Source organism: Podarcis raffonei, chromosome 2 (assembly GCF_027172205.1).
Source record: "Podarcis raffonei isolate rPodRaf1 chromosome 2, rPodRaf1.pri, whole genome shotgun sequence".
NCBI lineage: Eukaryota > Metazoa > Chordata > Lepidosauria > Squamata > Lacertidae > Podarcis > Podarcis raffonei.
Genome location: NC_070603.1, coordinates 72,580,314 through 72,605,535, shown reverse-complemented (window position 1 = coordinate 72,605,535; position 25,222 = coordinate 72,580,314). Strand labels below are relative to the sequence as shown.

Here is a 25,222-nt window from a genome sequence, read left to right as displayed (position 1 = left end):
CAAGGCCATCACCTTGCTAAAGCTAAGCAGGTCTGGGTCTGGTGGTCAGTGCCTGCATGGGGAGGCCACTTGAGAATCACAGGTAGACTGCCTTAGGTTCCATGGTGGTCGGGGTGGGGAGGCAGGATAGAAATGTAACAAAATTAAAATAGGACATGGGATACTCTGATTGCTTTTCTGGGCCAATGAATATTCTGCTGTTGTGTTGCTCCTCCAGAGCCTTCCACTACAACTTGCACAGTAATCGATGCCAGCTGCTGAATTTCACCCAGAATACACCCCACACTCAGTTGCAGAGGAATGTCCACTATGACCTCTACCAGAAAAAAGGTAGGATGGCGCAGACTTGAACTTTGCAAGGAAGGGGAATGTGAGGAATCATCACAAATGTGCAATGGGAATATGTTCTGGAGGGACCCTCAGTCAACAGATGTATTTATTTTGAGACAGAGAAATGACTCTGCTGCAATTTGGAGAATAAAAGTTGTTCAATGATTGGGTGAGCTGTAAGTGAGAGCACTGACTTAAGCAGGTCAAGAGGGAGACAACTGTGGGCAGCAAGGAGCAGGCCAGGGAGGGGGCTGAGAGTTAAAATACCTATTAAGAACCCCCCACTTGTTTTTGTGGAGTAAGGGAGGGGCAATGTTTGCTCTATGCTAATCCGCTTGTGTCATGCCACCTTGGAATTTATCAAAGGACAGAAGTCCACTTACACTGCCCTGCTGTGCTCAGATGTCCTGTGCCTTTGTGTATGAGCTTTATGAGTATCTCCATCACTTGTCATCTCTCCCTTCCACAGGTTACATAAGGCGCTGCATCATGGGAAATGGGACAAGCTACAGAGGGAACCAGTCGGTGACTGAGAAGGGGAAAACCTGTCAACATTGGGGCAAAAAGACTCCGCACGACCACAGGTAAATCTTTATGAGGGATGAAGTAAGAGTGAAATATAAATCCCTAAAACAACAACATAATACAGGTGCAGTGTAAATAGTGAGAACATGGTCCCACTTTACCCTTTGGTAGTGGTGCCCGCCCTGTGGGAATGCCCTCCCATCAAATGTCAAGGAAATAAACAACTATCTGACTTTTAGAAGACATCTGAAGGCAGCCCTGTTTAGGGAAGTTTTTAACATTTGATGTTTTGTCGCATTATTATTATTATTATTATTATTATTATTATTATTATTATTCTGTTGGGAGCCACCCAGAGTGGCTGGGGAAATCCAGCCAGATGGGTGGGGTATAAAAATACATTATTATTATTATTATTATTATTATTATTATTATTATTATTATTATTTCCCAGGGCTTGTGTGTGCGTTAGATGAGTAAAGAAATGTCCATTGTTGAACACTGCAGGACCAGGAGCAGGAGTAGGGAACTTGTGGCCCTCCAGATGTTGTTGGACTCCATCTCCCATCAGTCCTAGCCAGCATGATGATCAAGGATGATGGGAGTTGTTTGTTATCCTTCCGTCAGCAGGCTAAGACCTTCATATTCAAACAAGCCTTTGAAAGTGAATGGATTGACTGTGCTGATTGCTGGACTGTTGTCAGGGCAAACTGTATTTTAATTACTTGTTCAACTGTATTTTAACTTTTGTTTTAATTAATTGTGGCTTCAAAATTGAGGTTTCTGTTTGAATAAAACAGAGAGTTGATTTTTGCAGAGAGTTCTAGATTCATTGCTGAAAGGATCCTTTTGGTTTCGAGCATTTGCCTGAGCCTGACAGTTCTGCCTCTGTTCTATAAGGTTTTCCCCATCACGATATAATGGGTTGGAAGAAAACTTTTGCCGGAATCCTGATGATGATGAGCATGGCCCTTGGTGCTACACAACTGACCCTACAACCCGGCACCAAAGCTGTGGGATCAAGAAATGTGAAAATGGTATGTAGATTGGCTTGAGAAACCTGCATACCACTCACTTGCTGAGCCACTGACTAATCTCACATGATTATTCACAAAGTTACAATTATTGGCAAATATGCATTTGCACTACTGAGGTTTCAGTTTCCAACATCTTAAGGACAAAAATGTCATTTGAAGCACTGGTATTGCCAGGTTCAATGCTTCAATAATTTTGGAAAAATAGACCCAATATTGTAGCCTTTCAGGTGAAAGAAGCCAGTGGAATTCTCAAATCAAGTGATGCCTCTTCCAACGTCATTTTTAATTAATTCCCAATATCTTGTCTCTGACTAGCACTCACCCAGCGGTAGGTAGAATTCCTCAGAGTCAGTAATGAAAACAGCTAGTCTGGACTTTTGTTCCCCCTTTATTCTGAGCCCCATGATTGCCATATGGGAACACAATATCGTGGATTAGGAGGACATATTTTCTGGGCCAGCGCCAGCTTGCTGTGATTGTGCAAATGATGGGTGGTATTTTACTCAAGAGTGGACCTCCTGAAATCAATGATCATGACTAAGCTAGGTCCATTAATTTTAATGGGCCTGTTCTGCATAAACCTTAGTTGGACACTACCCAGTTATTTTAATTTGATAGTCTATAACTGAAGATGACCATGAATTCCCTCTTTGAAATTTAGTCTTACCAGTTGTACGGTATCTGCTACAGATTTTGAAGCAACATGCAAGAAGCATCAAGGTTAAATATGGTGCAATGATACTGAGACCTGCTTCTGTCTGATGTCTGGCAGTGCGTGGTGTCTCTGCGTGTTTATTTATGTGAGATGGCGCTGATGGTTATCAACCTACGTCCAGTCTGGTGTCCTCTCTCATCTCACTGCATGCTGGCTCTTGTCAGCTTGCTTTGCTTGTGTTGTCTGATATCTGCTTAGGTCTCAGGCGTCTCATCTCTTCTCTCCGTCTGATCTTGCTTGTTTGGCGTCTGCTCAAGTTGCCTGGTGTCTTCTCTATGTGTACGTTCACATTGTCTTGCATTGGTATCAGTGCTTGCTGACAAGGCTAGCCCAAGACATTTTGCTGCCTAAAGTGGAGCAACAGATCAAGTCAACATGCCTAAGAGCCATGGGTGGCCAAGTGATTGTGGCACTTGAGGCAGAAAACCCCACAAGTGCTTTTCCCTTTCCCTGAAACTAAACTAAAAATAAAAATACAGCTGTAGTAAATTAAAGAACTTACAAATCACTTTTGCTGCCTGTTTTGTACTGAGCTTGGATCCTAGAACAATAGGCAGGTGGGACCCTAGAACGCAACAACCTGATTGGCCTGCAGGAGCAGCCCAATCAGGCCTCAGGAGGAAGTTAATCAGCCAATTAGTTCGGTAGGATTCTAGAATGCAACCACTGATAGGTCTGCAGGAGCAGCCCAATCAGGCTCCAGGAGGGAAGCAGAGTCAGCCAATCACAGGCGACCCATTGAGTAAATAATGTATATAAAGCCTGAGGTTTTGGGTGGAAATTCATTCACTGTTTACGAGCTGCAATAAGGAGCTTGAAATCACTACGTGACTCCGAGTATATTTCACTGCCCTTTCAGAACACCTCAAACCAGCTGCCTGGGGCGAACTTTGCTTGCTCAGGTTTTGCTCATCTGCTCATGTCTTTTGGGGTTTGCTCATGCCAGTAACTTTTACAGAATGTGTCCTCTCCTCACCTTTCCAGCTGAGGTGTCAGGTGAGGCTTGAGCAGCTTCATTCTGCAGTGACTCTCTCTGTCTGTCTTTAAATTGCAGCTGCATGTCTGTCATGTAACGGGGAGGACTATCGTGGCTTCGTGGATCACACAGAGTCTGGCAGAGAGTGCCAACGCTGGGACCTGCAGCACCCTCACAGGCACCCATACCAGCCAAACAAGTACTAAGTTCCAGTCCTTGGGAAACATATTAAAGGGCAGGGTAGGGACATTTCACATCATAAAGTGACTGGGGAGCTCCTCATTATGGAGCTTTTTGGCAGACGTGGGAATCTGCGCATAGCTGTCAACTTTTCCCTTTTCTTGCGAGGAATCCTATTCAGAATAAGGGAATTTCCCTTTAAAAAAGGGAAATGTTGACAGCTATGAATCTGCCCCAAGCTACGTTGGTGCCTCACAGTGAACTACTAGGCTATTATTGCCCGTAACAGAAATTGGCTAGTGGGCACATTTGGAATTTTGAGAAAATATTGTTGGTCACAAAATGGCTGCTTTGTAGAGTATCTGCATAGCACAAAATAGTTCCCACATTTAAAAGAGCAGAGGAAAAGGTGTGGGCATGCCCCGCCCCAACAATGGAAAAATGTGCCTATACCAGCCTCCGTGGTGCTTGTTGAGAAAGAGAAGCTATTTGCATCTCTCCTTTGTTCATAGTGGGCGATATCCAGTCCTGACATCCAGTGAAATGTGCACATATTGGATGGGACATATTCAAATAGGACAGACTGAGACAGAAGCAGGAGCTGCCCTCTTCTCTTCATGCAGGAAGTGCAAATCGAGGCTTGCTGTAGGAGCAAGTGAAAATAGAAACGATGTGCACATGGTTTCACACACATCCTTCTTCTCTCTCCTGCTGCTTAAAGATACCCCGATAAAGACCTAGATGACAATTACTGCCGTAATCCTGACAGTTCCGAGCGTCCTTGGTGTTACACAACAGATCCAACTAAGGAGCGAGAATATTGCCACATTCGGAAATGCAGTAAGTCCTCCTGAGATTTCAGGCAGTGGCAGAGCAGGCCGATTGGGCGCCTGGGGCGATGCGTGTGCCCAGCACCCAGGAGCAGGGTCAGCTGTCCACGGGGCAGGGCAAGCCAGGCCAGGATGCTCTGTGGGGCCTCCAAGGAGTCTGCCTGCCTCCTCCCACTCAGCCGCCCTACAGCTGAGGGGGAGGCGGCAGGCGGACTGCTTGGGGTAGCGTGGAGCCTGTGGGCGCCCAAGCCACCCTGTCATTCCCAGGAGAGACGCGTGGCTCGGGCGCGCTGCAGGCCCAGCGGTGAGTGCCGCCTGGCATTTTGTCACCCCTCTCAGTGGTGACACCCAGGGCAACCCGCCCCCACCGTACCCCCCTTCTTCCACCTCTGATTTCAGGGTCCACCTGATAGCAACAATAGGGAGAGTATTGTCTTGAAGGGTATGCTACTGAGTGAAATCTGTTCCTAAGAAAAATTCAGCAGGTTGACCCCTGCCTGCTGGGTTTCCCTCTTCTGCTCACCCTTTGAGGTGGCATTGTGCCCACTACTGTTATTAGTGACTTGAGAGCCAAGAAATTTTGGGCTTGTTTCACCTGCTGATGTGAGAGGACGGGGAGTACAACATGTTCTTATGGAATGAAAAGGGGGGAACAGGCAGAGCAGCCATTTAGCAACAGACACCTCTTTCCCTTACAGTTTGATAGAGAAGATTGGCCCCACTTTAACCCAAGGTCCACACAAGAACCAGTGACAATGAGCTTTGGCAATGATATGTTTGTTCTCAAGGGGAGTGTGCAAATGTTCACACTTGTCAGAGGCTCAGGAGCAGAAGAGCAGGGGAAAGAGCAAATAGAGAGCGGAGGAGAGGAATCAGAGGGGAGCGTAGGGGAATATGGCAGTGACCCGAGAGATTCCATGAGCTTCTCCAGCGAATCAGAAGATTCCCAGAAGGGGGCGCCTATGGTAAGGGCGAGGGGGGTCCCAGGGGGGACGCTCCATAAACAAGGGACCAGAGGGGACTCCCAAGGGAGCAACGGAGGATCAGGACCAGTTCCCCCACCAGAGCACAGTGGGGGGAAAGAGTCACATGAGTCAGGACCAGCTTCTCCTCCAGCGGGGAGAGAAGATGAGTCAGGGGTAACCACGCCCCCATCGGGAAGTGGGGAAACGGAGGGAAGGCCAGGTCCAGCTAGCCTCCCCGAAAGAGGGAGCAGTGACACAAGTGTAACGGTCAGAAGGAAAGTGGGAGGCTGCGCGCGCGCGCCAAGTTCAAATGTGGAGGAGCGCGGGACAGCAGAAAACCCGGATTGGGAGCCAGGTCCTAAAGCCCGAAGGAGGGAGGGGGAAGAGTCAGGGGACTCAGCGTCAGAGGAGTCTAGGAGGGCTGAGACTCCGACTAGCAGGAGGGCCCAGAGAAGGAAGGAACAGAGGAAGAGGTGGAGTAAGGCTAGAATCTTAAACTGGTGTCAGGGGGGAGGAGATTCAGATGGAACTTCGACGGTCTAAGGTATAGACGTAGCGTTGCGGGCTGCGCGTCTGGAAATGAAACTGAACTTCAATAAAGACTTTTTTACTTGAGGAAGAAGCAGCGTTGGTCTTGTGTGAGCTGGGACCTTGGGCAGCGCTGACAACACTGAACAATCCTAAATTCACTTAGCAGGGACTCACCTATAGGTGGTTAAATATGCATAGGTGCCCAAGGTGAAAAATTCCCATTTATCTTCACCTCAGCATCTACCTGATGCACGCAACCTCTGACCCCAAAACTTCCACTCCCAAAACTAGTGATGCACACAAATCTGCATTTTGCTGTGAAGTCTGTATAATGCTGTCTTGAAAGTCTAAAAAGCAATTCTGAAACTGATCATCATTAATTTAAAAAACACCCAGAATGTAAGCACATACATAAAATATCAGTTTTGAACCTTCAGCTGCAACCCTCCCCCCAATGAGTAACTTGAAATTTTTTCTCACAAGACCTTTGAAGTGTGTTTAGAATTAGTTTTGTAGCTATGTTTTTTTCTGTCTTATTTATGATGTATGCTACTATATTGGTGTGGTAAAATTGGTTTTTGAAATAATTGTGGCTTTGATTTCCTTTTTCCACCCCTGGAAGCAGAGAAGCGCCGACACCTCCCGTCTACAACCAGCTGCTTCAGAATGAAAGGAGAAGACTATCGAGGCAAAGTGAACATCACTGCAACGGGAATCCCCTGCCAACGCTGGGACTCTCAGATGCCTCACCGTCACCATTTCCTGCCTGAGAAATATGAGTGCAAGTAGGTCCTTATTCAGCAACATGGAGGGATTCTTGAATTTGCCCAGTTCCCAGAAGTTCCAGGTGCAAGTTGAGCCCAGATAGGAGTCTTTTGGTGCTTCTGTGGGCAGGTGAGGAAGCTGCTGATATTCTGTCTTGCAATCTCTAGGGGCCTTAAGGAGAATTATTGCCGGAATCCGGATGGCTCAGAGGCCCCTTGGTGTTTCACTAGCCTCCCCAACATGAGGACAGCCTTTTGCTTGCAAATCAAACGCTGTGCTGAGGATGTGCAGACAGAAGGTGAGAGCTGGATGGACTGGTATGATGAGCTGGGATCGAGTGGGATCCTTTCAACAGCGATTCTTTCTTTTCTCTTTCTATTCAAGTCTGGGTAGTGTCAATATAATATAAAATATTATAATTATAATTATTATATTATATTATATTATATTATATTATATTATTATATTATATTATATTATATTATATTATATTATATTATAGCACCATAAAAAAGCTTTTGTATGTGATTTGGTATTGGAGGGTTTGACAGAGCTGCAATGGAGGTTTCCAAGTTTACAGCTACCAAGCATAGAATCACTTAACTATATAAAAGAGCAAGTCTTGCTGAAGTCAAACCAACACGGCCTCTGTAAGGCTACGTCCTGTCTCACGAACCTTTTCGAGTTCTTTGGAAATGCCAAGAAGCAAACAGATAGAAGTGGTCCAGCTGACACTTGACTCTCAGTAGCAATTGACTTTCGCAAAGCAACGGCACCGGGGCCCGTGACACTGAGTCTCCTTTTTAGATGTCTTCTTGTGGATCAATAACTGGTTCAGAAACAGGAAGCAGTGAGTAGGAATTATTGAAAAGTTCTTCCAGTGGAGAAAGTGGAGTCCCTCCAAGATCAGTATCCAGACCTGTGCTTTTTATCTTGTTCATAAATGACCTAGACTGAGTTAGCAGGTAAACAGTGAGGTTGCCAGGTTTGCTGATTAATTGTTCAGGGTGGTTCAACAACAACAATAACAGGGATGGCTTCCTTGGCTCCTGATAGGCATCTGGTTGCCTCCTGTGAGAACAGGAGGCTGGTCTAGTTGGATAATTGCCCTGATCCACCAGGCTGTTTTTATATCCTTATGGTCTGCTGTGTTAGAGTTGATATTGAAGTGTATAGTAGGCCATGGCACTCAGGTGGGTCCTTTGTCCTCACAGACTGTTACCATGGAAATGGAGTCGAATATCGAGGCACCGTTAGTAAAACCCGGAAGGGAATCACTTGCCAGAAGTGGAAAGAGCAGTCACCTCACAAACCACAGTGAGTATCTGATGGTCTGTCTAACAGCAGGGATGCAATCCTAATGAAAATTTCTGCCCCCATCCATATGAGTTCTGAAAGTAAATAGCCTGCCCCCCCCCTGGATTTTGGGGCCTAGCCATCAAATCCTTTCCCAAAAGCTGTACATTCCCAAAATAAATGGGGGGGGGGAATAGAATAGAGTAAAATAAAGTGCACTTCTTTGTCATTTTTAATGTTTCAGGTTACCTGAACCTGCCAGCACTGTATTGGTACAGAATCAGTACACTCGGCAGCGTACCACATCCCTGTGTAGCAACAGTGAGGAAGAGGGATTGTCTTATTGTGGGGGGAATCTGTACTAGCACTGGAGAAAGGAGCACACAGCCCTCAAAGAACTAAATTTGAAAAATAAAATAAAATGAGAAGCTCCACAAAATGGGATATTGGAGCGGGATGTTGTAGCCTTGCCAGTGTTTATCACTTTAAAAATTGCGGATAACTACCTGAGTCGGTGCTTCCACATATGAGTGGCTTAGCTTGGCTTTTATTCTAAAGAAAAGAAGAAAACATACAAAAATTATCCCCTTCTGCCTAGTGCACATTATGTTATGTTGCTTGTGCAATTACATTTGAGATGATATCACTAGCTGTGGGGAAAGAATTGCACAGCCCCCGACAATATAAATATTGTCATTTGTATGCTGGGAAATGCAAATACCTGCTCAATGCAGGTGCTCCCAAATGTCTGAATCAACCACAACAAATAACTGAAAGTGGGGTATCTGTTGCATGACAAGGAATTCTTTCAGATAGGCCTTGGGGATTTAGGGAACAAGAGGCAGTCAAGTGTTCATGTGCTGAAGGGATGGTTGTCCTTTCTTTCTCCTAGGGTCTTCCCTGTCATGTTCCCCACTGTGCATCTTGAAGAAAATTATTGCCGCAACCCTGACAATGACAGCCATGGCCCCTGGTGCTACACCATGGATCAGAAAACTCAGTTTGATTACTGTGCTATTAAGCCATGTGGTGAGTCTCTGAGCCAATGTTGAGAGTTAGGCCAATGTCATGATGAACATGACCCCCCTGTCCTGGTCAGTTCTACCAATAGTGGGCAACTTGCGACCCCTGCCAGCTGTTTTGTGCACTCTATGGAGTGAAGCCTTTGGCTTACCTTGCCTGTTCTGTATTGGTTAGTTTGTAGGTTTGTCTGCAACACAGCAACCCCCTTGGGCATTTTGATATTGGAATAACATTTGACACACACATTCTGTATTTCAGGTTTTAAACCCCAGCTTGACCCCCTACACCTGTTTTGAAGAAGGCCTGTAAAGCACACTGTTGCTCTGTTTCAGCATTCCAAAACATGCAAAAATGATCACATGTGATAGAAGATTGCATGTGGTTGGAGATTAAAATCACCCTGTTAACAGCACTGGGCTGAGAGGAGAGAGTTACACCATTCTTCTCAGTTTAGCATTGAAGCAGGACAATTTCTCCATTATGGAGTTGATCACCATTAAACCTCTTCCCACAGCTTAGTGCTGTGCTGGACAAATCATCCCATTGCAACAAACAGCAGCAAAGAGAAATTAAACTTCTTCTCTCAGTCTGTTCCTGAGTATGCGGAGATTAAAATTGCCCTTTTCTTGCATAGAGTTGAGATGGGGCATCCAGTTTTACTGAGGGCTGGCAGCCACCTGCAGAGACTTGGCAGGATAGATTTGGCCTGCAGGTTCACCAGCCCTGAAGTATATAGTAATCAAATGGTGTACAAAAAGCAAGTGTTGTGTTTGCACATGTAAACCAGCCCTATGTTTCCTCTTTTTAGCCGGTGACAATAAGCTGTCCAACTTGCTGAACCCAGGTAAGTCTCCTGTGCCTGATGCCTGTGACAGTTGGGAAGGAGGCAGTTCTGATGAGAAGGGAGTGCAGCTGGGCTGGGGAACCTGGAGTTTGCCAACAAGCTTTGGAAGCTGAAGTCTCTTGTTTTGCTTTTCACCACCGAGAGCATTGTGCCTGACTTCGCTCTCACATTCCTGGTTGCAGATAACGTGGTCTTTGACCAATGTGGCAGGAGGGACGAACGAGTGCAGCTTCGGGCTCGTATTGTGGGCGGGCGACCTGGGAATTCGCCTTGGACGGTCAGCATCCGCAATCGGTGAGAAATATACGAATGCTGGTGGTGGAGTTCCATAAGGAAGATGAAAAGTTTTCAATGGTCTGGACACCTCTGCTATGGGGAAGAAATCAGAGTGAATCTGTCCAGCAGGAAGCGCTGATGGGAAAAGAGCCACCTCAGTAATCCAATGGCTTCAAGGGGAGATTTCAGCCCTGTGATACCGCCTCATTTCATTTATCCTTCGTCTTCGTTATTCAGCTCTCACTGTGTGTTCCAAGCAATGAAAGCACTGCAAAAGGGAAAGTTCTCAGCAACAGGCTGGCAAGCTGATCGGTTTTTTTGTATTATATGTCTTACAGGGAATTAGTCCACTTCTGTGGAGGATCATTGGTGAATGAGCAGTGGGTCATTAGCACACGCCAGTGCTTCTCTTCCTGGTAAGCATTTTATCTGGCTTTCCTCTGAGGTTTCCTGCGCTATCTCCTTCTGGTGCCCCTTGGGAAAGGCAATACAGTGGTACCTCAGGTTACAGACGCTTCAGGTTACAGACTCCACTAACCCAGAAATAGTACCTCAGGTTAAGAACTTTGTTTCAGGATGAGAACAGAAATCACGCGGCGGTGGCGGGAGGCCCCATTAAAGTGGTACCTCAGGTTAAGAACAGTTTCAGGTTCAGAACGGACCTCCGGAACGAATTAAGTTCTTAACCCGAGGTACCACTGTACTGTTGTTTTGTGGCAGAGCCTAATTCCTGATACTGCACAGGAAACTGCTGAGGGGCTGCCTTGCTGAAACAATTGACTGTTGGCCAGTCATTTATTCTAGATGGAAATAGCCTCTGCAAAGGGGGTGGGGGTGGGAGGAATGCCATGGGTAAAAAAATACCCTAGCCGAGCTTTCCCCAACTCATGATGATTCAGACTACAACTCTGGTCAGCCATGCTGGCTAGGGCTGAGGGGAGTTGTAGTCCAAAATATCCAAAGGGCACGTGGTTTGCAGAAGCTGAGCTAGCACAGCTCATTTAAACACTCAGTCAACAGCAGCTTCAGTTCCTGTCCCAGAGTTGCATTCAGGAAATGTAAATCCATTTCACGTTTGCTTTCAAAGGAGGAAGCTGCAAACTGCATTTTTTTAAAAAAAGTATGGCTTGTCTTAATATGCTTTTGCTGTGACCTGTGTTAGCAACAGCTAAAACCAAAAAGTAAACTATAAACAAATGTAAAATGTCTGGAAAGACAAGAGCATCTGTTCTGCAAGTTCATTCAACTACTGAAAAGTTCGGAAACTAAGGTGTGGCTTCCGATTGGTTCCTGATTGCTCAGGCATGTCGGAAACAATAGTGGAAGCTGCAGCGGACGTTTGGCTTCCAAAAAAAGTTCGAAAACCATAACACTCACTTCTGGTTCTCAGTCATTCGGGAGCCAGAATGTTCGACTCCTAGGGCGTTCGGGAGCCAAAGTACGACTGTAATGTCGAAGCCACTCAAGCCTATCTGAGGAGGATGTCCCAGAGTTGGGATGCTAACACCAAAGAAGCCATCCCCTTTGTGCAGTCATAACACACTTATAAAGGAGCTCAAGTAGGGAAGCTGCCACTTAGGATTGCAGTCTTTGGACACCTATGACAACTGTGTTCCTCTTATTGGCAGTGAAGCTGACTTGTCTGGTTACCAAGTCTGGCTTGGGACACTCTTTAGGAACCCTGGTCCCAACGACCCTGACAAACAGGCCATTCCCATCTCCAAGATTGTGTGTGGCCCCTCCGAGTCTCTTCTGGTGATGCTGAAACTGGAGAGGTGAGTGCCTTTTGGAGATGGGCTCTGTGTCTACTACAGAATGGTTGTGGCTTCCATGTTTTGCATCCTAAAACAGGGGCGGGGAATGTTTTTCAGCCTGCATCCCTTTCCTGGCAATGTGCCAATGGTAAACAGTTCCAGAGGCAAAAGTGGGCAGAGCAACAAATGTAAATTCTATCTTTGTACAGCCGGCTACTTTCTACACACATCTATCCAAACAAGCAAAAGGCACCCTCATAATTCAATGACACATTCTAGGCAGGCAAAAACACCTGTGGTGTGATGCAGGGCCAATGAGTGTGTGTGAACTGCAGAGAGGCCAGATAGAGAGGCCTAGATATCATTCCAGGGCCTGAGGTTCCCCAGATCTGTCTGAAGATGTGGATGGATCCTATTTACCCATTGCACTTGCACATTCTTGAATATGTGTACATTGGTTCTTGAGAAGACCACCCTCATTGACATTGGAGACACTGGATGCTGTGAAACCTTCAAGTCTTGGAAAGGGAATGATGACCGTCACCCCCCATAAATGCACACATTCAGCACAGTGAGGTGGGACTGAGCAGTGCATGGAAGACTGAGGGTGTTCCATACCTGCCAGTGCAATTCCACAGCCCAATCTGGAGTTGGGGGACCAGCCAGCCTAGTTGTTCTTATCTTGGGGCCTTGGCATTTAACCTTTATTTTAAATAGGGGCAGGGGCAGGGCCATAGCTTAGTGATGGGCCATGTGTTCTGCATGCATGGTTCAATCCCAGGCATCTCCCTATAGGGCTGGGATGACTCCAGTCTGGAACCCCATTGCCAGTTGAAGCAGACAGAACTGAGCTACATAGGCCAAAGGTCTGGTTCAGTATAAGGCAGCTTCCTATGCTCCTTTTTGTGTTAGGTTAACAGAAAACAGATAATTTTTTATTATTACATCAAAAGATATATACACACACACTATTATTATTCTAGTAGACGCCAATATATTTTTTTGTTTGGCTTGCCTCTTGGCCTAGGTGCATAACACTAAATGATGGCTTGGGGGAGTCATAAAGCCATGGCAGAGGCTTGTAATACTGTAGGGTGCCCCCTGACCTCCGCTGACTCACACTCTGTGCCTTACAATGTATTGGAATGTATTGGCCTTATATGGCGATGGGCGTAGCAAAAGCCATGACCGGATGAGGTAACGTGAGACATTGGCAAACGGCCATGCGGCTGGAGAGAACAAAGGAGAATAAATCGGAGAAGGGCAGACAGAGGAGCTGCTCTTATCCATCATGAAAATATAACTGGCTCTCTGTGTCATTTTTCTATGCTAAGCCATCTCATGACGGCTGGATTTCCGTCAATGGCTCAAGTGTAGAGTGCCTCCTACCACCTTGGAAGTTGGGACACCATCTTCTGTTCTTCAGCTAGAATTCTACTCCTGTGGTTCATTCTGTGGAGAACTATAGCTTTCAGGGGAGCAGTCTGTGAGGGCAGTGATATGTGCAAGAGGGAGTTGGCAGATGAGAAAGATAAAGTGATGTGATGTGATGGATGGATTTCAACAGGAGTGTTTAACAGGTGGGACAGGATATCCAAGACAAGGCTAAATTCAGCAGCAGTTTTAGGTTTTGAGGATGTTGTTTCTCCTCTGCCTGATTGACAGGCACCTCCCTTTCCTGGAACTAGCAACGGTGACGTTCTCCTGGAAGCCAAATTCTGAGACTCCTCTTCCCTGGGGAGTTCCAGGGAAATGGGATTGTAATTCTCACCTGTAGTGGATTTCAGTGAGTTGTGTGGTTGTCTCCATATCTCAAAGCTCTTATGCCATGGAATAATGGAAGCATAACAGAAGGAACTTCACTGGTCATCAACAGCCCTTGCCAGAAGTAGGAATCTTACTTACATCACCCTTCTTGAAAGGCTAGCCAACCCTACTTTGCCTCTACTGATAACTTTTGAATATCCTCCTATCTCAGAAACTGAACCAACCTAAATCAGGAATGGACCTGACCCAGGAATGGCCCTCCAGAAGTGGTCAGACTGTAGTTCCCAGCATCCCTGGGAACCATTGGTCATGCTAGCTGTGGCTAATGGGAACTGGAGCCCAACGACATCTCCTACAGGATCTGCTCCCTGCTCATAGCTATGTGTAGAAGCTATTACCACACACACAGAATGACCGTATTTTTCCGTGTATAAGACGCCCCCATGTATAAGACTCCCCCTACTTTTGGGGACCCCAAATTTAGAAAATGGGCATATGCACTATCTGTGTATAAGACGCCCCCAGATTTTTAACCTTATTTTAAAGTTAAAAAACCTAGCTTATACATGGAAAAGTTCAGTAAGCGTTGCAGTTGCATGAGCAGCCGGCCACAGGAATGACGCTGGCACAGCCAGCAACTTGCAGTGGTATTATCTTGGCTCTCTTATTTGAATATTGGTGGTTTTATAGCCTCTTTCTTTCTTTCTGAAGGCCAGCAATTCTGAATCAGCGTGTGGCACTGATCTGTCTCCCCCCTGAGCGTTACATTGTGCCTGCGAACACCGTATGTGAGATTGCAGGATGGGGAGACACCAGAGGTACAGTCTCAGAAAAAGGGCATTGGGGAACAATTGGTGGGTAGATTATTTTTTTATTTTTTTACTATATTTATACAAGGCCACTCAGTAAGATTGTTATCTGGGTGACTCTGTTTTTTATTTTTATTTTTTATTTTGTATCATTGAAACAAGAGTGTGCAGCATAACAATATTAAAATAATAATAGAAGCAGATAATTACAATACACAGCACATAAATAGTGGTTCAGGACACTAAAACCTCAGATTTGGGAATTTGTTTTAAGTGTTTATCTGGTGCTTAACTTATCGTATCAAAGGTACCAGGTGAGTCTCTTTAAGAAGGGCACTTCACAACCGAGTGCTACCATTGTGGAGTCCCCTCCCCCAGGCAGTCTACCATCTTGCTTCACTTGGTGGGGGCACCTGAAGAAAGGCCACTGAAGAACATTCAAGGTCCAGGTATGTAAATGTGGAAGGAGGCCATCTTTGATCTGACCTGGTCCTAAGACATTAAGCACTTTGAAGGTTAATACTGGCACTTTGAATTGGGACTGGAAATGGACTGAGAACTAGCGCAGCTAATAAAATTCTGGAGTAATATGACTGAATCACTCAGTCCCAGTTAGCAATATTGTAGTCTTGTATTGGGCCAACTAGCAGGGACGCGGGTGGTGCTGTGGGTAAAACCTCAGCGCCTAGCGCTTGCCGATCGCATGGTCGGCGGTTCGAATCCCCGCGGCGGGGTGAGCTCCCGTCTTTCGGTCCCAGCTCCTGCCCACCTAGCAGTTCGAAAGCACGTCCAAGTGCAAGTAGATAAATAGGTACCGCTTTCTAGCGGGAAGGTAAACGGCGTTTCCGTGTGCTGTGCTGGTGCTGGCTCGCCAGAGCAGCTTCGTCACGCTGGCCACATGACCCGGAAGTGTCTGCAGACAGCGCTGGCCCCCGGCCTCTTAAGTAAGATGGGCGCACAACCCTAGAGTTGGACACGACTGGCCCGTACGGGCAGGGGTACCTTTACCTTTACTATTGGGCCAACTGCAGTTTCTGAACTTTTCTGAAAGGCAACCCCACACACCACACATTTCAATTCTCTGAACAGAATCATGGTCTGGCAGCCACTCACCCTTCCAATTTGCCAGGAACTTCTTTAGTGGCTACTCTTCAGTCTATTCTCACTTTCCTTCCTTCTGCCACATCAGCTGCAGAGCTTATGTTCCCCAGTCGAATAAAAAGCTTTGATGCATGCTGGACCCACTCACTGGCCCTGCCTCACAGTGTGTGCCCCTTATGACATGGTCCAGCTATACAGGAGGTTGCCTAAGCCAGTTCCTCCTCACCACCATTTGTTGATTTGTATGCCATTTTTCCAGGAGATTGTGCCCAGAGTGGCTCACAGCATATCAAATGAGCAATAAGGATAACAGTTCTAAGAATATTATTAGAAACAACCATAATATCAATAAATAAGTACAAAAAGTCAACATTGTATAAAACAATAAGGTAAAGGTAAAGGGACCCCTGACCATTAGGTCCAGTTGTGAACGACTCTGGGGTTGCGGCACTCATCTCACTTTATTGGCCGAGGGAGCCGGCATACAGCTTCCGGGTCATGTGGCCAGCATGACTAAGCCGCTTCTGGCGAACCAGAGCAGTGCACGGAAACGCCGTTTACCTTCCCGCCGGAGCGGTACCTATTTATCTACTTGCACTTTGACGTGCTTTCGAACTGCTAGGTTGGCAGGAGCTGGGACTGAGCAACAGGGAGCTCACCCTGTTGCGGGGATTTGAACCGCCAACCTTCTGATCGGCAAGTCCTAGGCTCTTTAACCCACAGCGCCACCCACGTCCCAGTATAAAACAATACAAAAGTTAAAATTAGGCCAACACATTAAAATTAGACTATTGCCAAACACAGAAACAAAAAGTATTGTATAATATACCTGCATCCCATAGCGTGGTTCTGAGACTCTCTTCAAGCATCTAGGGATCCCACCCCCATCTCTCACTTGGGGTAGTTCAGACACTCCTAGACTAGCTCTCACCAACAGGAGCCTTATACCCACCATTATCATAGGTCTGAAGCCAAACAGGCAGCCAATAATTTTCCTTCCACACTAATTTCCCTTCCACACTTCCCCACCCATCCAGGTTTCAAGCCATAAACAAAAATTTTTTTGGGGGGTACTGCCCTCACCCTCAGGGTGACCCCCAACCATTGATGCTAAGCCTCTGATTCTGCTCCCCATGCAGGCACTGGTAATGAAAATGTCCTCAATGTGGCCAAGCTGCCAATCATGAGCAACCAAGACTGCAATGTGGCTCTTCGAGGCCGTGTGAAGGAGAGTGAATTGTGCACAGCACCCTTGAACGTACCTGTGGGGGCCTGTGAGGTAAGCAAGGCAGGGTATGTGAGGGGCTGACCTGACCTGCTTTGAGTGCCCTGATATGTGAGGTGAGACACATCTCCTCCTCCTGCTTCTCATGTAGATTCCCAAGAGGAGGAAGGACCTGCAGAGAGGGAAGGAAGACAGGGTTAGGAAAAGGCTATAAAGGTTAAGATCAGTACCAGGAAACAGTCCTCTGAGGGAAGAAGTGGATGAGGGGATCCACAAATAAAGGAACTCATGACAGGGAAAGGGGAGACATAAATACTTGAACAAATTCTAGGAAGAAGAAAAACCACCTCTTGTGCCTTGATGGTGTTGCTCTGCCCTGCAGGCACTGAGCCATGTTTTGTTTGAACTGAATTTGTCTTTTGTTCTCCGCTTCACACCTGCAGCGTGACTTTGGAGGCCCCTTGGCTTGCTTGACTCATGACTGCTGGGTGTTGGAAGGTGTGATCACCCCCAACCGCGTTTGTGCTCACAAAGAGAAGCCTGCCACCTTCATCCGTGTCTCCCTTTACGTTGACTGGATCAACAAAGTAATGAAGTTGAGCTGAGCTGTGTGGCTGGAACCAACTCATCATGAAGCCTTCCTTCCTCCACAATCACCATCCTTGAGGTCCTTTAATAAGGATCAGTGTTGCCAAATGGGAGGACATTTTCCAAGCCAGGCTGTGAACTTTGGGGGAACATTGTCCTGAGCCTGCCCTTTTGGAACACACAGGCGATGCTTTTGAAACAAATGCTGCCATAACCCAGACACACTTTTCTTCTCCTTCTACAGGAATAGCTGTCATCATGGAATCACAGGTATATCAATAGAACAAAACACCACCAAACCTATACAGTAGTAATTTGTTTGAATGCAGCACAATCCCATGTATCACAGAATTGTAGAGTCAGAAGGGACTACAAGGATCATCTAGTCCAACCCCTGCAAAGCAGGAATCTTTTTGCCCAATGTGGGGCTCAAACACACAACCCTGAGATTCAGAGTCTCATGCTCTACAACCTGAGCTATCCCAGGTGTATTTAATTTAAAAATCATTTCGAGTCAGGCTTCTACATTGGTTATGTACCTTCCATACAGAAACACAGACTTTCAGAAGGTTTGAACAAATAATATTGGTGTCATGCTCTCTCCAGCAACAACCCCATTGCAGTAGCTCTTTTACACACTTTCCCATCTCTTTGAAGGAAGGTTCCCTCTCTCCCTCCCAGGGACTGTCATATAGGCTGAGGCCACACCGCAGGCTCCATGTCACTGCATCCCACTAAGCAAGACACCGGGTTTCCTAAGAACTTCCATCTGTCTGTCTTTCTTGTTACAAAATAAGTTTCCATATTGTTGGTATTATTATTATGTCATTAAAAAAGAACTTTGTAATAAATTAATAGTAATAATTCATTCCTTTTTGTCAAAATTCATTGGCTGAAAGAAAGCTTCATTATTCAGGCTTTGTGTAACCTAATTTTTTTTAACCATTAATGAAATCCTCTTTTTAAGTCCTGATTCCGAAGGGCAACAAACAGTGCGAAGTTGAACAAACAGTTCAAAGTTCCTCTGAAACTATTAATAACAGAGTACAGGCAATACTTAATGCAAAGCATGATGCTCTAACATTGTTGAAGCTCAGTGCATGGCTGACCTTATCAGTGCCTGGGAACTCACAAAGTAACTTACTTTTCCAATGGAAAAGTATACTATACTATACTATACTATACTATACTATACTATACTATACTATACTATAGTAATAATATTGTTGCATGCCACCCTAATCTCCAAGTGATGCGAGATTACCAGGGTTCCAGGCACTTACTCAGGATTCATGTTTCCTTTTGTTAATGAGGCACAGTGGAGACTGTGGTGTCTTTATGATATATGGTTACTTACACATACTGTATATTCATAGAATTGTAGAGTTGGAAGGGACTACGTGGGTCATCTAGTCCAACCTCCTGCAATGAAGGAATCTTTTGTCCAATGTAGGGCTCAAGCCCACAACCCCCATTTTATATTTGTGCAGCTGGCTCTTCTTGCCTAAGGGCAGAACCTTACATTTGTCCCTATTGAAATTCATTGTATTAGTTTGGGCTCAGTTCTCCAATACGTTAGGGTCATTTTGAATCCAAATTCTGTCTTTTAGTTTCCCCTCCCAGTTTGGTGTCATCTGCAGATTTGATGAGCACCCCCTCAATGCCTTTCTCCAAGTCATTCATAAAGACATTGAACAACAATAATCGGCCCAGGACAGAACCCTGTGGCACCTCATTTGTCACTTTTTCCCCAGGAGGATGAGGAACCTTTGGAGATGGAGAACAGATATTGTTACCACTGTGCTAAATAAAAGACACATCTTTGCATTTCCTGTTTTGGAAAATAGCAACAAGCAAATCTGTGTGCTTTTTTAATACACCAAAGAAACAAAACCCTATCATGATTTGACTGGTAAACTGATCAATCTTATCTGCCCTTGCCTTAGAAAAAGCCCATTGAATATACTAGGATTAAATTCCAAGCATGAATAGGATTGGGCAGTATACATGTGTGTTTCATCAAATATATATACATGTCTGCCATCTCTGGGTAATTGCCTGGCTTTGTGTGTCTTCCATTGTATCAAGATTGTGAACAGCACTGATTTCCACCTCCTCAAAAGTTCAGATCTTTGGCATAGCAGCAACAACCTTGAGCACAGTCAAAAATGTTAATCTGAATGACACAGGTAATGAGGTCTTTTTGCAAAATAAAACAAAGATATTTGACAGTATTAGAAACTCCATTATGAATAAGCTTTGGATGGGTGTAGTGCTGGTGTGGATTTAAGCAGCAGCAGAAAGGCATCCTGTGCAATGAGTAAATGAGCGGTGGTGGATCTCTGAACTAACTTCTATTTTGATTGTCACATGCTGGATTTTGGTCTTGTATTAAGAATCTTGCATCTATTTTTAAAGAAGAAATAGTGTGTTGGGGTGGAGAAATGAGCAGCTACAAAAGGAATGACCAACTAAAAGGACTGCATAAGGCTTTTAGTTTGGAGACGCAAACTACGGTAACTTACTGTTAAGGAAATAGAACTTGCTTTTAAAGTGGAACCAATAAAAAGTGGGGGCTGAAGAGAGTCTGAAGGCAAGGTGGTTTCTTCCAGGTGCCAACAGCAGAATTTCCAGCTACTGCTATTTACTGCCTGAGTAGTAGAGTCTGGGCCACTAACTTTCTTATTCTCAAAACCACCCAAAAGGAGTACCACCCTCACTCAAGACACCTTTGGCAGGAGGCCCTTTGGTATAGTGTATCAACACCACTATGTGAGATAGCAGCAGTAAGGAAAGGAGGAGCCTGAAAATCCCATTCATTTACATAGTCCGGCACATGGTTCGTTTGCATGGTCCCCAGCCTATTTAAAAGTATGCCGCAGCCCTGCTAACTCACTCACACTCTCCACTTTAGCTCAACAATTTTGGTTGCTGAAAGTCTTACCTGTACAGCAGTCTGAAAGGATCCGGAGAGATGCCTTCTTCCCAGATCATTACCTTTCTGGTGGCTTTAATTGACTTGGCCCTCGGTGGGCTTGTCTCCAATGGCTTTATAGTTGCAGTGATAGTCATTGAATGGGCTAAATGCAAGACCCTCGCGGCTAGGGAGCAACTACTTCTATCCATGGGTACGTGCAATATCTTCTTCACACTTACTCTGACTGCATTTTTAATTAGATACAGGTTAAAGCCTGAAACCAGCGACGGCATAATATTTGGCGTATATTACTACTTTTTAGCCTTTGGCCTATTCTCCCGACTCTGGGTCATTGCCTGGCTCTGTGTCTTCTATTGCGTCAAGATAGTGAACAGCACACACTGCCTCTTCCTGTGGTGCTAGCTGAGGATATCACGCCTGGTGCCCTGGCTTCTTGGGGGCTCTCTTGTCATCACGTTTCTTGCGTCCTTCATTGCAATTCAAAATGAGCAATGCAATTCTCTCATGAGCAATGCAACAGTCAACAATGCAAACATGACACAAGGGAAGACAGAAAATAAGCTTGACTGCTTTCTTGAAGGCTTGCTTCTAATTGGTCATACTATCTGTCCCTTTCTTATACTTTTCCTTTGCTCCATCCTGGTTGTAACCTCGCTCTGTAGGCATGTCTGCCAGATGACAGGTAAAGAATCCAAATTTAGGAGCCCTCAAACAGAAGCCCATGTCAAGGCAGCTGGAACAGTGCTCTTCCTCCTGATTCTTTCCATTTTTTTTTATGTGGCAGAGACCTTGTTTATAACTGGACAAGGTGGAAAAAGCATATTTGCTACTTCAGTGTGTATAACAGTTATAATATCGTATTCCCCTGTGCAGGCTGCCATCCTGGTGTTGGTGAATCCTAAGCTCAAGCAGGCAGCTGCCAGGATGCTTCCAAGACCAAAGCCTTCATAATTCTTAGATGTTGCATTTTGTAAAAAGAGCTGGCTCAGGGGCCCCAAGCCTGGTCAAGTGTAGGGTGTGAAGTGGAGAAAGGACTGTAACACTTTGTTTGCTCTCATGTTTTCAATCAGCATTGTCCTGCTCCTATCATGGCTGCTATTTGCAATGCTGGGAAAGCCCCTCTTGGTTCCAGTCAGTGCTCTCCTGCCACTGCGATTCTGATCGGGAAAAGGAAGGATTAATGGTTAAAGTCCCTTGCCCTCCTTGCCACAGTCACAACCAGCCTTCTCTCCCCACCCCCTCCGCAGGGCAGCTACTTTCTTAAAATGAAGCCTGCTACATCTCTTCAGGATCACGGGATAAGGACTCACTGCTGAACAACTCACACCAGGCATTCCTCAAAGTATAAGGCTCATCTAATACAGCAAAACAAAGCAGATGCCACTTACAGCCCCCAAATGAAACCACTCACACATTTCATCAGTTATCGACACCCAAGTCTGGAGAATGACACTTCCCTCTCACACGCCTTGGCTGTTGACTTATACATCCTTACAGACACCTCCTGATCCAAAACAGCTCTTCCCAAGGAACAACATGCCCATGACAGGGCTATGGAGATGGGGAATGCAGACGCTGTCCACAGACTTACTCTGGGAAAACTGTTTCAGGATTAATGATGCCATCCCAAACCTCAGGGGATTGTTCACCTGCTCACCTTCCAACATGATGTCTGCCATCATCTGCCAGCACTGCCCTTTTGCTTTCTATAGAGGAGGAATGAGCCACAAAATACAAAATGGACAAAAATCTGATGTCAGAAATCTCAATATTCAAAAGGAAGTGGTGGAACACTGAAACCTTCTAGGTCCTAGGACACTGTGTAAATACCGTAACCTGAAAATAGCTATCCTGCAGCAAAGGAACTTCAAAAGAGACATGAAACCACTGAATTTCAATACATCAGGAGTTTTCACCAATATCATTTGTGAACTGAACTGACACAAAGAACTCCTTGCACATTCCATGTGCTTAACGGTGCCATGATATCCACATTTAAAAAAGGGTTTTGGAAATTACCACTGTTAACTATGTAATTATCACTGGCTGAAGTTTTACACTTTTCATTTCCCTCTGACCTTGTTTTTTTTTACGATTGCCCACACCCAGACGTATATTTGTACTGGCAACTCCAGGACAACATGCATAAATGTGCTAGCCTTGAGTCTCTTCACCATTCTTATTTGTTTTTACATGATGTAAAATAAAAGCCTAATTATATCTTGTAGTATGTACCTTATTATGTCAGGAGGCAATAAACATTTTCTGATCCTGAAAAAAAACCCTGTTACTTTATTGCCTCCCTTCTTTCACCCTTATGAAACAACATATTCATACATTTTCAATACCAGTGGACTATGATGAGTTAAGACTCCCATATACCCTTCCTTCCTTCCTTCCTTCCTTCCTTCCTTCCTTCCTTCCTTCCTTCCTTGAACTCCATTCAGTCTCATCTTCTTCTTTGTAAGGACACTAAAGTCTGTCTCCATCACAGCTTCACCTCCCTCTGAGTTCCTACCATGACCTGCTCCTTCCTCAGAGCCACCTGCTCTCCCTCTGGATCTCAGAAGGAGATCAATGCTTCAGTGAAGGACAGGTCTACCAATGGCTATTAACTGGACAGAATGGGTTGGCTATCATTTTTGTGCACTGTCTGTGGCTGCTAGGAACAGCTGCTTGGCTGCTACTTGATGGAGTCAGAAATTTTTGATCATACGGCACACTTATATTCTTGGGATGGATCAGCCTCTGTGCATCTATGTCTCCCCACAATATTGTGTATGATAGCGTTTCCTGTGTGCCCGAAACACAACATACTGTATTTATTACGTTAGTTTGCTTCCCCCCTCCCTGTCCTTTATGAAGCTTATTGCCTGATCTTGAGGGGCAATTGATGCACAGAGGCAATGTCAGAATTAGATGTTTCAGAAATCAAAGGTATCATCTCTGTAAGTTACTTTCTCCCAAGGATGATATTACTACTACTACTACTACTACTACTACTACTACTAAATTTGTTAGTCACTTTTATCATACATTTCTATAGGATTTGAAGCCCACTTGCCTGTCTTGGGGTTGTTTTGCCTTTGTATCATGCCTGCCTGCCCACACTGTAAACAGGACAGAACGTAGGTCCTGTTTTCTTATACCTGTTCATTTCATAGGTCCATAAATTTCCTTAGAGCATAAGGCTCTTAATCTCAGGATCATGGGTTCAAGCCCCTCATTGGGTGAAAGATTCCTGCATGGCAGGGGGTTGATCAGAGTTTCCCGAACCTGGGTCTCCAACTGTTTTTGAACTACAATTCCCATCATCCCTGACCATTGGTCCTCCTAGTGAGGGATGATGGGAGTTGTGGTCCAACAACATCTGAACAGCCACAGGTTCCCCATCCCTGTAATAATGAAATAAGTTAATGTAAAGGTAAAGGGACCCCTGACCATTAGGTCCAGTCGTGGCCGACTCTGGGGTTGCGGCGCTCATCTCGCTTGATTGGCCGAGGGAGCCGGCATACAGCTTCCGGGTCATGTGGCCAGCATGACTAAGCCACTTCTGGCAAACCAGAGCAGTGCACGGAAACACCGTTTACCTTCCCGCTGGAGTGGTACCTATTTATCTACTTGCACTTTGACGTGCTTTCGAACTGCTAGGTTGGCAGGAGCAGGAACTGAGCAACAGGAGCTCACCCCACTGTGGGGATTTCAAACCGCCGACCTTCTGATCGGCAAGCCCTAGGCTCTGTGGTTTAACCCACAGCGCCACCCATGTGGTAACCTAATGTCCTGCAGACAGCAGCTGTTGGTGGGATTGGGCAGTCTTGCTTTCCTCACTTCCCAAGTCCGAGGTCCATGCTTATTACTGAGAGGGAGGAGATATGAGTAAGGCAATTCGGGTGAGGAGGTTGGTGCACTCAAGCCACCCGGAGGACTACACTGAGATCTCTGCTACCTTGCTTCCCTCTCTTGCAGCAACCTAGAGGGACCCTGAGAGGCAGTGCTGTCTTACCCCGCCATATTGTCAGCTCCTGCCTGAAAATATTACTGGAACCAACTTTGATCACTCAAAGCACCACATTTCTCTTAATGTGTTACGTGGCATTTCTCTTCCTCTCTCTGCCCTTTATGAAGATTGAGATCCACAGCTCAAAGTGTGATGGAAGCACAAATGCAGTGCAAGAATTAGACATTTTACAGACCCTAATAAAAGATGCTGTCCTTTGCTATTTGCATTGCTATAATTACAGCTGAGGATCAAATAGGCAAACAGATCCAGTTACCAGTGTGCTAAATTAAATACACATCTTTGCATATCCCACTCTGGAAAACAGCAACAAGCAAATCTGTGCTTTTTAAGACACTAAAAAACCCACAAGCCTATCATGATTTGCAAGTAAACCTACCAATCAGGAATGCAATCGCAGGTGCACTAACCTTAGAGAAAGGCCACTGAATATAGTAGGATTGGGCTGGACATGTCCCTCTGTTTAAAGATCCAAAAGTTTAGATCTTTGGCATGGCAACAGTGCAGTCAAAATGGTAAGTGAATCACACACACAGTGAGGTCTTTTGGAAAAACTAGGCAGAAGAAACAAAACTACTGGGTAGTATTAAAAATAGGTTCTACATTATAAATATACTGGGTTCGTGCAGAACTGGAGTGGAGAATGTGCAGCAGTGCAGAATGTGCAATAGAAAAATGAGTGCAGCTAAGTCTGCTATTGTGATTGTTACACACTGCAATTTGAGC

General features: G+C 45.4%; 1 protein-coding gene, 1 long non-coding RNA gene and 1 pseudogene across 4 annotated transcripts in view; 2 read left to right on the top strand and 1 right to left on the bottom strand.

The window, feature by feature from the left end:
- MST1 (macrophage stimulating 1) overlaps positions 1–18,405 on the top strand; it is a 21,983-nt gene extending 3,578 nt beyond the window's left edge. The window contains exons 3-19 of one of the 3 annotated variants that reach the window (XM_053377422.1): positions 218–330; positions 800–914; positions 1,756–1,892; positions 3,662–3,782; positions 4,485–4,603; positions 6,712–6,874; positions 7,022–7,152; positions 8,069–8,171; positions 9,043–9,179; positions 9,982–10,017; positions 10,200–10,311; positions 10,632–10,709; positions 11,922–12,068; positions 14,526–14,632; positions 16,864–17,003; positions 17,101–17,145; positions 17,393–18,405. In XM_053377422.1, coding sequence (XP_053233397.1) covers positions 218–330; positions 800–914; positions 1,756–1,892; positions 3,662–3,782; positions 4,485–4,603; positions 6,712–6,874; positions 7,022–7,152; positions 8,069–8,171; positions 9,043–9,179; positions 9,982–10,017; positions 10,200–10,311; positions 10,632–10,709; positions 11,922–12,068; positions 14,526–14,632; positions 16,864–17,003; positions 17,101–17,145; positions 17,393–17,554 — 1,966 coding nt within the window. In that variant the 3' untranslated portion in view covers positions 17,555–18,405. The remainder of the gene's footprint in view (positions 1–217; positions 331–799; positions 915–1,755; positions 1,893–3,661; positions 3,783–4,484; positions 4,604–6,711; positions 6,875–7,021; positions 7,153–8,068; positions 8,172–9,042; positions 9,180–9,981; positions 10,018–10,199; positions 10,312–10,631; positions 10,710–11,921; positions 12,069–14,525; positions 14,633–16,863; positions 17,004–17,100; positions 17,146–17,392) is intronic. The other 2 variants (XM_053377424.1, XM_053377423.1) reach the window with 2 other exon arrangements.
- Positions 17,040–25,222, bottom strand: LOC128408163 (uncharacterized). Its single transcript, XR_008328986.1, has 3 exons — positions 24,907–25,222; positions 22,067–22,181; positions 17,040–17,121 (listed from the first exon to the last, which is right to left on the bottom strand). It is a non-coding gene; the product is annotated as an uncharacterized LOC128408163 (long non-coding RNA).
- Positions 18,775–22,060, top strand: LOC128408155 (taste receptor type 2 member 1-like; annotated as a pseudogene).